Here is a 15,121-nt window from a genome sequence, read left to right as displayed (position 1 = left end):
AATGGTGTCAACGTGTAGGGCTTTCAGGCTACTTCATTATGTTTGCCTTCGAGGGTATGTTGATATTAGAGATTATTTTATTTATTCGGATCGTTCGCAACTTCAGAACTGAAATACCACGGTTTATTCAGTGAAAGTACATTAACAAATGGCTTAAACCTCGCTGATTGATAACATTAACATAGAAAGATTTGAAGAAAAGTTTACATTGATCCATCAGGATAAATGAATGTATAGTCTTGAAAAATCTTGAAGCTTTATATTTGTCAATAAGCAAAGTACAGGTAGATACATTTGTTATAATGTGTGTAGACATGAAATAATTAAAATCCTTTTACGGACATTTGCACTGTACATCTTCTCTGACATGATTGTACAGCTTGCACAACTTAAAGTGAAGGCATATCTAAGTAATGGAAACTGCGTGACACCCTGCCCAGAAATAATGCAGTGGCTGAACTGTGCTGTGATGAAATAAAAGTAAATACAAGCCACTGCCATAACTTGTAGGCCATGCTACAAAAACAATCACCATCATAATTATTCTCAGATTAAATAGGATATTGCGACAATTTCTGATGATGTTAAATGCCTGAGTAATATATCGAGAGGGCGTATAATTTTTTGATTTATTTGTTTTATAATTTGTTTGTTCGAATGTCTCCAAATTTATTAGTGCAGGCATCTTGATGAACACTTGACCCAATTAAAGGTCATAGGGGTCAAGGTCACTAGCACAGATATCATGGCATTCATTTAAACATGAGAAAAGATTCCTAAACAAAATTTGGTAAAATGTATAGAGATCCATTGACCATGTATGAAGACACATTGAAAAATAATCTGATTTGATTCACTATACCTAACTTTTTATATAATATATTTTAATGCCAGCTGGCAGCTTTGAGTTTGAGTATAAAATCAAATTCTGGCTATGCACAGCTAGACTTTATCTATATTTCTTTATGAAGTCACAATTAGTCTTACACTGGAAGTGACAATTTGTTCTTACAATTGTATACAAATGTAATAACAATTTAATATCATTTTAGTTCGGACTTCTTTAATTGTACTGAAAAAGTGATAAAAATTGTATTTTAACAAGTCAATAATGACTTTTTTATCAGTTTTATCTATCTGTTATAAGTTGTTTTGGAATTGGATTTACAATATGTAAGATTCAAGTGTTGTTGTTTTGGGTTTTTTTGCAAATATATCATAACATGATTTTTTAAACTATTGGTGTATTCTTATTTCAGTCACGTATTCACGTCCATCCATCAAATACTGTCACAGCCCCGGAAGGAGTACAGCTCGTACAGCTACGCAATACACTGCCAAGATCTACCGGAGATAATAAATATACTGAACAAATGGTGCCCGGATATACAGGTATATACTTAACTCATAACCGTTTTCTGTGATCTCCCCTTTTTCTCATAACCATTTACCATGACAACAATTATTTCACATAATCATTCATTGTGATAACCATCATTTTCTTCTAAAAGGTTTCTGTAACTAGTATAAAGGATCACCCCCCCCCCCCCTCCATTTTTTCATAACCATTTTCTTAAATAATCATAATTTCTCATAACCATTTAAAGTGATTACAATTATTTTTCTTCTAAATGTTTTGTGTGATAAAGCAATCATATCATTCATTTTCTCATAACCATTTTCTATTACAATCATCCCCTCTATGCCATTCACTATGATAGCCATTATTTCTCATAACCACTTTCCAACACAAACATTATTTCTCATAACCACTTTCCACCACAACCATTATTTCTCAAAACCACTTTCCAACACAACCATTACTTCTCATAACCACTTTCCACCACAACCATTATTTCTCAAAACCACTTTCCACCACAACCATTATTTCTCAAAACCACTTTCCAACACAACCATTACTTCTCATAACCACTTTCCACCACAACCATTATTTCTCAAAACCACTTATTGCCACAATTATCATTTCTCATCATCACTTTCTGCACTGAAAATCATGCTGGTCATAAGCATTTAAAGGAACTTCACCCTTTACTCAGAGATTTATATAGAATTTTTGAAGTATTTTGATGTGTTACTGGTTTAGTTTCATTTTGGAGTGTAGGGGAGCTAACTCTTTTAGCATGATAGGTAAGTTTAACATGAGTGTTTTCCCTTGGTTTGACAAACGCAAATCTTGTATTTATAGCCTATGTATAACAGGGCTTTGTGAAAGATTCTTTATCCTGTTAAGGGTTTCATTAAAGTGGAAGGATATTGCCACACATCAGTTCTTAAATGTGTTAAGTTCTGCTCAATGTCATAGGTAGAAATATTATACTAAGCCTTAGGCATGCCTACATTGTCTACAGATGTATAAAAAAATAATTTGCTTTCTGAAAATGAAATGTATTTCAGATTGAGTATTTGGTATGTACTAATTGTTTGATAATGTTGTAATTTAAGCAAAATCCTGTTGAAAATTGGTTTGAAACCAATCCTGCTCAAGGGATTTCGATGTAAAAATAATGAAAACTGAGTTTTCAACTGTATTTAATCTTGTTAGACTATAGAAATGGTGAGTTCTACACTTTTGAAATATGTCTACTATATTAACCACTTAAGTTAGCTACCTAAGAAAAAAAATGCTGTAAATATCTTATTTCTTCATGCAGGGCATTTTTGCACTATCGATCACTAAGGGTGTAACGGTTTACCGGTATACCGATATATTGCAATATGAAAAAATAAATTTCGAACCGCGGTACGATTTTTGGAAAACCGGTATTTTATAAAAAATCATAATTTTCAATTAATTGCCTTCTAATTTTTATGGTGGCATATTTTTGCCACCAGATAACCATATAACTAAATAGTTAATTATCAGGTTAACTAGTTAAGTAACTATAGTTAACCTCTTAATTAACTAGTAAATTATCAGGTTAACTAGTTACGTAACTAGTTAACCTCTTAATTAACTAGTTAGGTATTAGGTTAACTAGTTACGTAACTAGTTAACCTCTTAATTAACTAGTAAGTTATCAGGTTATCTGGTGGCAGAAATATGCCACCATAAATTTTGTACAAATTTCACATAAAATCTTTAATTGGCAAATTTTGTTGGCGCCAACGTAAGATAAAAGTATCCGACAATTAGTACACTTAAAAGTCAATAAGCGGCCGCAAACTTTACATAAGCGGCCCAGATGTGAAGCTCACACGCGACTAGTTTTGTTTATCAAATTGTGTGACACTACTTTCTATTTATTCCTTACATTTTTATTAAGTTTCTACTAAAAATATTTACATATAAGGCCATCCTTAAAAAAATGTTTGTTTGCAGTAACCCGACCCAGAATTTTCAAGGTGGGTAGGTAGGTAGATTTTTTTTTTTTTTTTTTTTTTTTTTTTTTGAACTGTACTCCCAAATAAACATTGAATGTCAAAATGCTGGACAATATATGCCTTGATAATCTGGTAACAATTAATAAATTGATAACTGAATACTAATTTAATAAGACCTACATTTAATTTCTTCCATTAACCTTTAAAAGAACGAAAACAAAGTTCAAGGCATAATTTTCTGATTCAAAAAAAAAAATTTATCCAGACCATGAAAAAATTTTTTGAGTAGGGGCAAATTTTGTGAGTCGGTCGCGTTACTGCAAACGAACATTTTTTTAAGGATGGCCTAATAATAATATATAAATGTTACTCCATCTTTACATCAAAACATACACGACAATACGTATTGCAATATATTGCAATACGCTTCAGCAAAATGGCAATATATTGCAATACGGTTTTTGCTGTATTGTTACACCCCTATCGATCACCAGGGGCCAATATAAGACCCCATTGCCATTCCATTATAGCCTCATATTTTATTAATTTCAGTAAAAACATTCTCAATAGCTCCCAAAATATCATTCAACCTTTGCGAAAACTTAATAATTTTGGCTTGTTACATAAAAGGAGTGTAGGACATAAGCCCTCCCGTCCGAAAATGACAAGGCGGACAAAAGCCTTCCTGTGAAAAAGACTGGGCAGACAAAAGCCCTCCCGTGAAAATAATAGGGCGGACAAAAGCCCTCCCGCATCAAATACATATACATAGTTACATTGAATAGTTTGTATTTTCTTTTCAATACACTCAACATATTAAAATTGTAATCATGAAATTTTTGTTTTCCATTGGCATAAGCGTGTTTGTATGAGCTTGAGCGCATTCCTGACAGACATCTGAATAATAAGTGCTAAAACCTGTAAGTGCATATTTATTCACGTAAATATGAAAGGATTAAACTCCCATATGAAGTTAAGATTATTATTATTATTAGAGTATTAAATGATGAAAAAAATAGTTTGAATTAACTAGAATAAAAAGTCCAAGACATTTATAATGTGTCTTGTATTATGAGTCAATTACTTTTAAAACAGACTATGTTTTTGGAACATTTATGTAAAAAGATACTACGTTAAACATTTCAGAAAGGACTATATTCTAAGTGAAGAGTGGTTCTAGCTTATGCACATACTTAGGCCAATTAAAACAACAACAAATATATATGTTACATTTTAATATGTTGAGCGAATTAAATAAACACAGGCATTTAACATACATATGTATTTGTGTTAGGGGAGGGCTTTTGTCCGCCTTGTTAATTTCATAGGAGGGCTTTTGTCCGCCCAGTCTTTTAAACGGGAGGGCTTTTGTCCGCCCTGTCATTTTCAAGGGAGGGCTTTTGTCCGCTCTGTCATTTTCACGAGAGCGCTTTTGTCCGCCTTGTCATTTTTGGACGGGAGAGTTTTTGTCCCGGAGGGCTCTTGTCCGTTTCCCACATAAAAGTGACAGGATGTTTAATCATACACTATAATAGAATTTAAAGGCCATGAATAGGGTAGATTGGTTTTTTTTCTTCAAATTTTTAAAATTTCTCATATTGCCCTGAAGCGGCATATAATTTTTCCAAATCTATTAGCCAGGGGCCTTGTCCTAAAACAGTTGAAAAATGCCCATTATTTTAATACAAGTAGAATATAGTGCCTATGCTGTGTAAATCTGTACCAAACTTGCATGTGTTTGTGCTTCTTTTGTAAAATGTTGTATACTATACATGGGGCGTCCGTGGCCGAGTGGTTAAGGTTGTTGACTTCAAACCACTTGCCCCTCACCGCTGTGGGTTCGAATCCCAACAGGGACTTTGGATTCTTTCATGTGAGGAAGCTATCCAGCTAGGTTACGGAATGTCGGTGGTTCTACTCAGGTGCCCGTTCATGCCTGAAATAATGCACGGAAGGGCACCTGAGGTCTTCCTCCACCAGTAAAGCTGGAACGTCGCCAGATGACCTATACTGTATTGGTGTGACGTAAAACCCAATCAAAACAAATATACTATACATTGATGATTTGGCCACATAATAATCTAAGGGAATTGTATTCCTCTTTGGCCACCTTAATAAGTTACCACAATCGAATAAAAACTAATTATGAAGTTAACTTTAAACGCATTGTTACTCTCTGGAAGTACATATCACAAAGGACATAGAATGGAAATGACAAACAAATCTGTATATAAAACCTATAGATGCCCAAATGTACTGGACCATTACTCTTTATCTATACATCTTCAGGGTTTTGGTTATTAACCGATTGGCGATCCAAACCAAAATGCTGTTATAATCGGTTGTATTTTCAGCCTGTATGTTAAAGTATCACCCTTGACCCTTGGCAAAATCAGTTGTTTTTCTTTGGAGCATCTGTTGCCTCAGATAAAAAACTAAAAACAAACTGCATCAAGTAATCAGCATAACTACAAGCCATTCTGAGTCAGACTGTCCTTATACACCATTGGTGAAGAAAAATTGACACAAACATATGCAAAAAATTTGTCTATGTGTCAGAAGCTACCAAACCAATCTAAATCTCAAGACATCACATAATTTAGCTTCGAGATGGAACTGATCAAATCCTTCTGACAGATAAAATGAACAACCAATAGGAAATATCATCCCAATGATTACAGTTTGCAATCCGTACAACCCAGAAGAAAATATGTTGTCACACTTTTTGTATAAATATGGACAGAAATACCTCCACAATTTTATTGCAATTTTAAACATTGACTCTATGTTATTTATATATTTTGGGAAAGGTCCAATAACCCATGGCAAACTTCCAAGTTTATTCTAAAAATAGTAACATTTTGACTAAGTCACACGATATTAAATATCCTCTTGTATAACTTAGGGCTGAAGTTTTATATTGATTTTTATTACGGAATTGTTTGACCGGAAGCGGTCAATAATTAAAAAAGCTTAAACCTACTCTGGTGTTTTGACTTTTTTTCAACTTTATTCTCTTTTTTACCTGTAAAACGTTGTACATGTATAATATTCTATAAAAACTAGGAAAACTGCATGTGACTGCTTTTCGCAACAGCAAACAATGTTTACAAACTCTGAAATCCAAATTTAGGCAAGAATGATGCATATAGTACCTTAAAAATGATTTCATATTATATCCCATGTAATATTGCCACCTTGTATAAAAATTTGAAATACTTGTAGCTATGTTTTTACAAAGTAAGTGACAGGTTTATAATTCTCTTTTGAGGCTGATAATGGATGGACCCAAATACTTTTTTGCAAGTTTAGCTGGAAATGTTAATGTCCCAAAAGAACAACATAAAATTTTCTAACCACTCAGCACATAAAAAATCAATGCACTAGGGGATGAATTTTTATGAAAAGATTGTTGACCTCTTTAAGGAAAGGCAGTAGTCGTACCAAGGTTCATTTTTGTTTGTCATTGTTGATTACAGTTGTTCCCCATTTTTTCCCAATTTGACAAAAATAGTACTAGACTTTCCCATATAATGAACATCGTCAGTTACCTACGATTGATTTAAACATGTAACGTAACTGATAAATGTTATTGGTTTGGCCGTCACAGGTACATTTGTATCGTACGATGCATAATGAAAGGCCCTGGCCTCTTCCAAATTTCTGAAGCCCTTGATAGAATGTTATCATTTTGGCACTGTATCATTTATTAGAATGTTCTACTTCAACAATTAAAATATTTTCAAGCTTATCTTAATGACAAGTTTAATGGTTTTGCATCCTGGTATGAGTTCCGTTGCTAGGCAACAAATGTTAGATGTTAATATGGCTATTTTATCTATTCTGGTCATAAATTTGACAAGTAAAAATCAACTTTAATTGAACTTGTTGGTTGGAGGAAATTCATTTCAGTTTTTAAAAGTGATGCTGTCCGTTTAATTAACTTATATCAATACATATACATGAATACATGAAAGTAAAGCAAAAGTTTGTCTTCTGACAAAAAAGCAATATGAGATGAGATTTAAAGCTTAATTTTACAGACAGTTAAACCTGCGAAACTAAGGTCATCCAAAGAGAGAGACTAAGCAGTGTCTTTATAGACAAGTGGTCTTTATCTATGGGTCACTTTATTCCATTTTATCAAAGAAATTAGGATCAAAAAGTTGTGGTCAGTAACAAAGGTTTGACTGTAAATGCTACAAAGATACAGTTCTCCTAGTGAAATAAGTGCTTAAACTGATGAATTTATGTAATGGATTTGCCCTGCTTTGAATACTAGTATTCTTACAAAGATGACCCGTGCAAGTTGCATACATTAATCTGGAAAAAGTGTGATCCCTCGGAAGCATTAATGACAACAAAATTACATGAAAATTCAACAGACTCGGTTTGATTGAGTCTGTACATGAAGTCTTTAAATTTCTTATTCAAAGGACTAAGTCACTCTCACAAGTATTGGAAACAAAATATGATGTGTATAATGCACAGATTCTTAAAAAGAAAGTAGCAATTTTGTTGTCTCTTTTCTCTTGCATTTACATAAGATACTCTGACATTTTATTCTGGTTTATAAAGGTTCAATTTTTAAGTCGTAGTCTTTAGTGGTAACATGCTGGTCTAGAAGTATATATAACAGAGATCTATAAAAGGCCTCTTCCCAATTGAAATTGAAATTTTCTTCAAAATAATGCAGATTTCCCAAAATATCCTAACACATACCAGGTACCAAGTTTTTACTTTCCCAAATGGACGATTTTATCCAAATCATGAGGCTTATACAGGCCCCTTCCCATTGAAGAGAGAAAAATACCCCCTGTTTTGAATATACAGTTTTGTTTCACTCTATCTTACAGGTTATATACCCAGAATGACATTTAAATTTGGTGGAACATATAAAGAAGATTGTGATGTTTGCATCGATGAATACATGACAAATAGAACGAATCACGATCAGAGACATCGAGACTTGACACGTCAAGTTAGCTGCGTGCCGAGATTAACGGCGGTGTCACATGACCCATCTGTAAAAGAGAAGTTAAATCGCTACAGAGATACGCATCCTTCTAGACCATTATTAATGGGTAAGTGTTGGCATAAAATGTTTGGAGCCGATTGAAAAAATAACGGATATCACATTCTTGGGGATTGTTTAGCTCTGGAATTCAGCCGGAGAAAAAAATACAAGTGTTGGTATAAGAAACTTGGAGATGATGAATGGTCGGGTCTTGTGGTAACGTGCTGGTCTTGTAGTAATAAGGGTTGCAAGTACAATCTTCTGCTTCACCACTAATCATAGATTTTTTGATGAGAGCCTTTATAATCGAGGTCCCATGACTCATCGTCAAGTGCTAATTGTTAAATGAAAATAAAAAATAAATAAGTAGAAAACAGTCTGTAACAAATGTACATTTTAATGAAAAGATACAGTTTTGGAAATATCAGATCATGACTCCAAAAAAAAGAGAGAAAAAAAAAATATATTGGCTGTATTTAAAGAAAGCGATTAAGAAATTAAGTAAGCAGCGAGCCATTCTTGATTTACTAATTAACCAGTATTTTATATCACCATGTTTATATTGAGAGACCAACAGTAAAGTGCTTTTTTGGCGGCAAATTTTGACATTTCTTTCGCACTTTGTGCGTTTTATGACAATATTTCACTTTTAATACACTTTAAAGAAATTTATAAAATAGAAATAACATGAATATGGAGCCATGCTGACTGAAGGGATTTCAATATTCCTAAAGTTTCAAACTGCTACAAACAGAATAGAACCTTTTCAGACTGCATGGATGCGCAAGTCACTGGCCTGGCTCTTTACTGGTGACAAATGCTTACCACTTTCAATTTCAGCAAGGTTTATGTGGGTTAATTTGATGTTCTTATATCGAATGGCTTTATTCAATGTTCAATATGTTCAATGCTTGAACATTGCATAACCACTTAAGTTGGATATCTTTTCTTCAATTGATTTGCCATTTGTCATTTGCCATACAATAAAAGTACATTTAAAAAGGTCATATCCAATGAAATCACTGTAAAGAATGCCAATAATATTTACAATGCCATTATAGGGACTAAAGAACACAAAAAAAAAGAAGAAACTTTTAGCATTACTAAATAAAACATAGCCTGGGTTCCAGTCTGTCGATTTTTATGTGGCTCTGTTCGGCAAATTCAAAACACGATCTAGTATGAAATACCGCGTATGTTATGAAAAAGCAAAAAATACCAATGCCTTTGTAAGTTCTTATGTGGCTACTTTTTCTCTTATGTGTCTAAAAGTACAAGAGAGAGGACAAAAGTGTAGCCACTTAAATACCAAACTTTGAGCATGTCTGTCCTTCACAAAACTTGTTGGTACTTATTCCCCAAAAACTACTGGTACAGTTTCATCCAACTTTAACAGGAATAATCTGTAACAAGTCTTGTTTTGCAATCATTGGCATTTTCTGGTTCAATGATTTTTTTTAGAGTTATGGCCCTTTAATGATTTTTATTTTTTAAAGTTTTGTCTGTACTACTTCTAGTATTTGACTGAAACCTTGAGTGTACCTCAAATACTTTGGCATCGACTCAATGTGCCCTACTATTAGTACATTGTACACTCATGCGCTGTTACAGAATTAGCTTTGACCTTTGTTTTATAACAATGAGTAATGCTGCTATGATACAGTTTTAGAAATCAATTTCAGTATTGTTAACAACATTCTCACGTCTGGCATTTTATAGTGTGACACAGTTCTTGTGGGGTAGATAAAAATATTGATTTTTTTTACTCCGGTAAATTGTGTTAATTTCTATGGAAAGGGAAACTTCAGATGAGTATTTAAATTTCTATGTGTTCTTTTAAAATTGTGGCAGGGTGATCTAACCTTCTTAATTCTAGTTTGAGGCAAGATAGCATGCATAAGTTTGTAACTGAGCTTTAAAAGCCTTAAACATAACATTTGAATTTCTTACATAAATGAGCTGTGGCACTTTAAACAGAAATATATGCAAAGATAGTTAAGAAATATACTAGGAAATAAATTGAAAATCGTATTTTTATGCTTTCCTTAGCCCGATTGAGTGAAAAGCGTTTAAACGCTTTTCATTTTGGGTCATTTTTTTACAATTTGAATAATTATTTTGAAAAACGTAGAGCGCGAATGATCTGAAATTTTGCACAAAGATTAGTGGTCTAAATCTACATTTATCTGGAAAAAATATTTTCCATCCAATCATGTCAAAAAACCTCAGTGGAGTCCCTTTAATATACATGTACATTATTATACATGTGCAAACTTGCCATATTTACTTATTATATTGCAGTGTAACAATATTACATTGGTACTACAAATATATGTTACTGTAGCACACAATTAATAATATATCATTATGTACATCTACCATGAAAAATTATCACATTCATGTACCAGCATGTACATGTAAAAGTACCACTATTACAAGTACATATACTCACACAAATAAACTACTGCAGATGCATTTACCTACATATGAAATACCACATATAAAAGTTCCACAAACATGTGTGTACATATAAATGTCCCATAAACACATGTATTCACATGTAAAAGTCCCACAAACACATGTATCCACATGTAAAAGTCCCACAAACACATGTATTCACATGTAAAAGTCCCACAAACACATGTATCCACATGTAAAAGTCCCACAAACACATGTATCCACATGTTAAAGTCCCACAAACACATGTATTCACATGTAAAAGTCCCACAAACACATGTATCCACATGTAAAAGTCCCACAAACACATGTATCCACATGTAAAAGTCCCACAAACACATGTATCCACATGTAAAAGTCCCACAAACACATGTATCCACATGTAAAAGTCCCACAAACACATGTTATTCACATGTAAAAGTCCCACAAACACATGTATTCACATGTAAAAGTCCCACAAACACATGTATCCACATGTAAAAGTCCCACAAACACATGTATTCACATGTAAAAGTCCCACAAAGACATGTATTCACATGTAAAAGTCCCACAAACACATGTATTCACATGTAAAAGTCCCACAAACACATGTATCCACATGTTAAAGTCCCACAAACACATGTATTCACATGTAAAAGTCCCACAAACACATGTATCCACATGTAAAAGTCCCACAAACACATGTATTCACATGTAAAAGTCCCACAAACACATGTATCCACATGTAAAAGTCCCACAAACACATGTATTCACATGTAAAAGTCCCACAAACACATGTATCCACATGTAAAAGTCCCACAAACACATGTATTCACATGTAAAAGTCCCACAAACACATGTATTCACATGTAAAAGTCCCACAAACACATGTATCCACATGTAAAAGTCCCACAAACACATGTATCCCACATATTAAAGTCCCACAATTTGCAAATACTGATGATGTACCCACATATCCCACAATCACATGTACCCACATATAAAAGTCCCACATTTTTTAAGACATATATCCACATATCAAATATGTTTCTAGTTAAATGGGTGTTCAACTCAATAATTCAGATGCAGTAAAAGATTTAAAAGAAAGATTTCAGTTTCAGCATTGGACTTTCAATATCTGTTAGTACATGATTTACAATTTTGGGTAGGCATTGTGGACAATTGAAACAATATTCAAGATGCATGCCTCCAGATGAACCAAAATATTTCAAGAAAATCAAACTTGACCAAAAAAGTACCAAAATTTTAAGAAAAGTAAAAAAAAATGTTCAAGAATAAAGTAATAATTTTCATGTTAAGTGTGATTTTTGTCTGATTTTGCAATATTTTTTACCATATTTCTACTGCATCAGTACTGCGTGACTGGCACAGTAAGAGCTATTTTTGCATATTTTCATCTCTTTTTGGTAATTTACATGAGTTGTAAGTGCTGTTTGTGAAAATTTTTTCTTTGTTCACTTCACAATATTTTACTTTTAAATACAGTTTTAAGATTTTAATGAAATTAGCATGATGGAATCTGGAGGCGTGCTGCTTTAATATATCATTTAAAACACAGAGTATCTATGCAATTTCAGAGGACAAGCGCCCATTGACAGAACCTCCAATTCCTGGCTACAATGGATATATACCAAGGATCAAACCCACAGAGGTTGGACTTGGACATCGGTACCACGTTGCATGCGACAATGGATTTAGCCAATTTGTGCAGGAAACTGCCCGCCACTCGGAGAGATTAACAGGGACCTTGCCAAAAGCATTAGAAAAGTAAGTCAGCCAATTAATTCTGTTATAACGCTATTTACGAGGAAGCACAGGAAAAAGGTGTAAAAGTTAACAGGGACCTTGCCACATAAAAGAATTAAAGAAGTAAGTCAGCCAATCACTTCTGTAATTAGAATGTTTTCATAGAAGCGCTGGGAAAAGGCCACATATTTCCATGTTTCTCATATTATCAGGGTTTATCATATCATAGGGAATTGTTTAAAACAAAAGAAATTTGCATCTTGGAAACCAAAAACATGTCTTCTTTGTAGCCCTGACACAAACCAAGTCAACATTCAGATAAAAATGTGACAAAAGCATGTAAAAATAATATTTTATGAAAATATCACAAAATCTACAAAACTGTGTTAAAATTCTAACTTGAATTTTATTCATACTGAAGTTAAGTTATTTTGCATGATAAAACACAACACTTAATTAAGAGTAGTACTAATGATTTGAGGTGATTTGTAGAATTAAATCATTTCATCGCGTCCAACTATCAGCAAAAAAATCAAATTCCAAGGTAATTTGAGAAGGAACTTTGTTCATCTAGAGGTTGAGGGTCACAGTGTTCACAAATAGAAAAATTCTCAGATATGTTTTCTTTGTTCATAATATCTAAAAATGATATTTTTCTGTGTTGAGGGCAAGAAATCACTATCTAGAAATGTTATGTAAAGTACATCTATGCAAGTTTAGACCTAAATCCCATGATAATGAGAAAACAGGATAAATAAGATGACATCAGTCGTCCAAAGGCTACGCAAACGCTTCGCAATAGTGAATGCTAAGTTATTACAGTATATACATGTAGTCATTATAGCTGCGTTACTTTTAACAAGTATTTTGAAGTAATGACATTTAAACGGAGAAATATACCATATTATTATGAACAAAGAGTAATAATAATGTCATACACACACACATAGCTAACCATCTATGATGTAGAAATACATTGTTATTAAAATGTGCGTGCTTTGGTTGTTCACAGTATATACGTCATTGTATAGCAATTGTTTAAGCCAATCAGAATTTGAGAAGAAATTCTTTTACGTTATTACAAATGGCCTTAATATACTTTTTTTAAAATATCTTTCTTAAAAGAAATTGTATAATCCAGGAAAATCTGTTTATTTGTAGAAATATTAAATTACTTCATAAATTAAAAGCAGCCATGTATATAGATTATATAAATGCTATGATTATGGGATGAAAAGCCATGTTACAAACATGCAGTATTATAGGTAATAATGAACATAATATTATGTACAATATATAACATGTCAAGAATCTCTAATACTGCTAACTTCTTTATATAGAGAAAAAATGCAGCCATGTACATGTATGTAGATTATATAAATGTCAAGATTATCTTATGAAAAGTGATTTATCTACTATCAGGTGACCAAGGTTTGATTCCTAAATGGTGCAGGTCACTTTCGTAGTCATTGATCATGAAATCCTTTCTTATGGTCATTTGCACTGTACATCATTCTGCTCTGGCATTTACAGAAGTTATCAGTTCCTTAAGCCAAAGTGAAGGCAACTAGTGCTGTTAAACTGTTCGACAGTCTGCCCCGGAACTATGTGGTGGCTGAACTATGTTCTGGTAAATTCAATGTGGCTTCCGGAATGAAAACTACCAACACCACAACCACCATGAAAAGCAGTCTTACAAACGTGTAGTGTCATTAAACCTTTAGCCTGCCAGCTGCATCTAATCCTACCCATCCAAGTGGTTCCATCTGGTCATTGTCTGCACTGTTCATTAAACCTAAACACTCATTACTTATTTTTATAAATTTCCCTAAAAATGATGAATGATTTTGTCTAGATATTTGAAGAATTACCCTAAAAATGATGAAAATTTTTTGTCTGGATATTTAAAGAATTTCCCTAAAAATGATGAATGAAAATTTTGTCTGGATATTTCAAGAATTCCCCTAAAAATGATGAATGATTTTGTCTGGATATTTGAAGAATTTCCCTAAAAAAGTTGAATGATTTTGTCTGGATATTTGAAGAATTTCCCCGAAAATGATGAATGATTTTGTCTGGATATTTGAAGAATTTCCCTAAAAATGATGAATGATTTTGTCTGGATATTTGAAGAATTTCCCTAAAAAAGTTGAATGATTTTGTCTGGATATTTGAAGAATTTCCCCGAAAATGATGAATGATTTTGTCTGGATATTTGAAGAATTTCCCTCAAAGTGATGAATGATTTTGTCTGGATATTTGAAGAATTTCCCTAAAAATGATGAAAGATTTTGTTTGGTTATTTGAAGAATTTCCCTAAAAATGATGAAAGATTTTGTTTGGTTATTTGAAGAATTTCCCTTGAAAAGATGAATGATTCTTGTCTTATTAGTTGAAGAATTTCCCTAAAAATGATGAATGATTTTTGTCAGGATATTTGAAGAATTTCCCTCAAAGTGATGAATGATTTTGTCTGGATATTTGAAGAATTTCCCTAAAAATGATGAATGATTTTGTTTGGTTATTTGAAGAATTTCCCTAAAAATGATGAAAGATTTT

The 15,121-nt window shown here is 32.9% G+C and overlaps 1 protein-coding gene across 1 annotated transcript in view; it reads left to right on the top strand.

Annotated features, from left to right (window-relative positions):
- Positions 1–15,121, top strand: part of LOC132756493 (sperm-associated microtubule inner protein 5-like) — a 32,815-nt gene that overhangs the window by 5,901 nt on the left and 11,793 nt on the right. The window contains exons 3-5 of the mRNA XM_060747577.1: positions 1,260–1,392; positions 8,199–8,426; positions 12,394–12,583. Of these exons, the coding sequence (XP_060603560.1) occupies positions 1,260–1,392; positions 8,199–8,426; positions 12,394–12,583 (551 nt within the window). The remainder of the gene's footprint in view (positions 1–1,259; positions 1,393–8,198; positions 8,427–12,393; positions 12,584–15,121) is intronic.

The sequence above is a fragment of the Ruditapes philippinarum genome, unplaced genomic scaffold (genome assembly GCF_026571515.1).
Source record: "Ruditapes philippinarum isolate M1 unplaced genomic scaffold, ASM2657151v2 ctg1504_1_1_1_1, whole genome shotgun sequence".
Classification (NCBI taxonomy): domain Eukaryota; kingdom Metazoa; phylum Mollusca; class Bivalvia; order Venerida; family Veneridae; genus Ruditapes; species Ruditapes philippinarum.
Note: the sequence above shows the minus strand (reverse complement) of the source record. Positions and strands in the feature narration are given on the sequence as shown.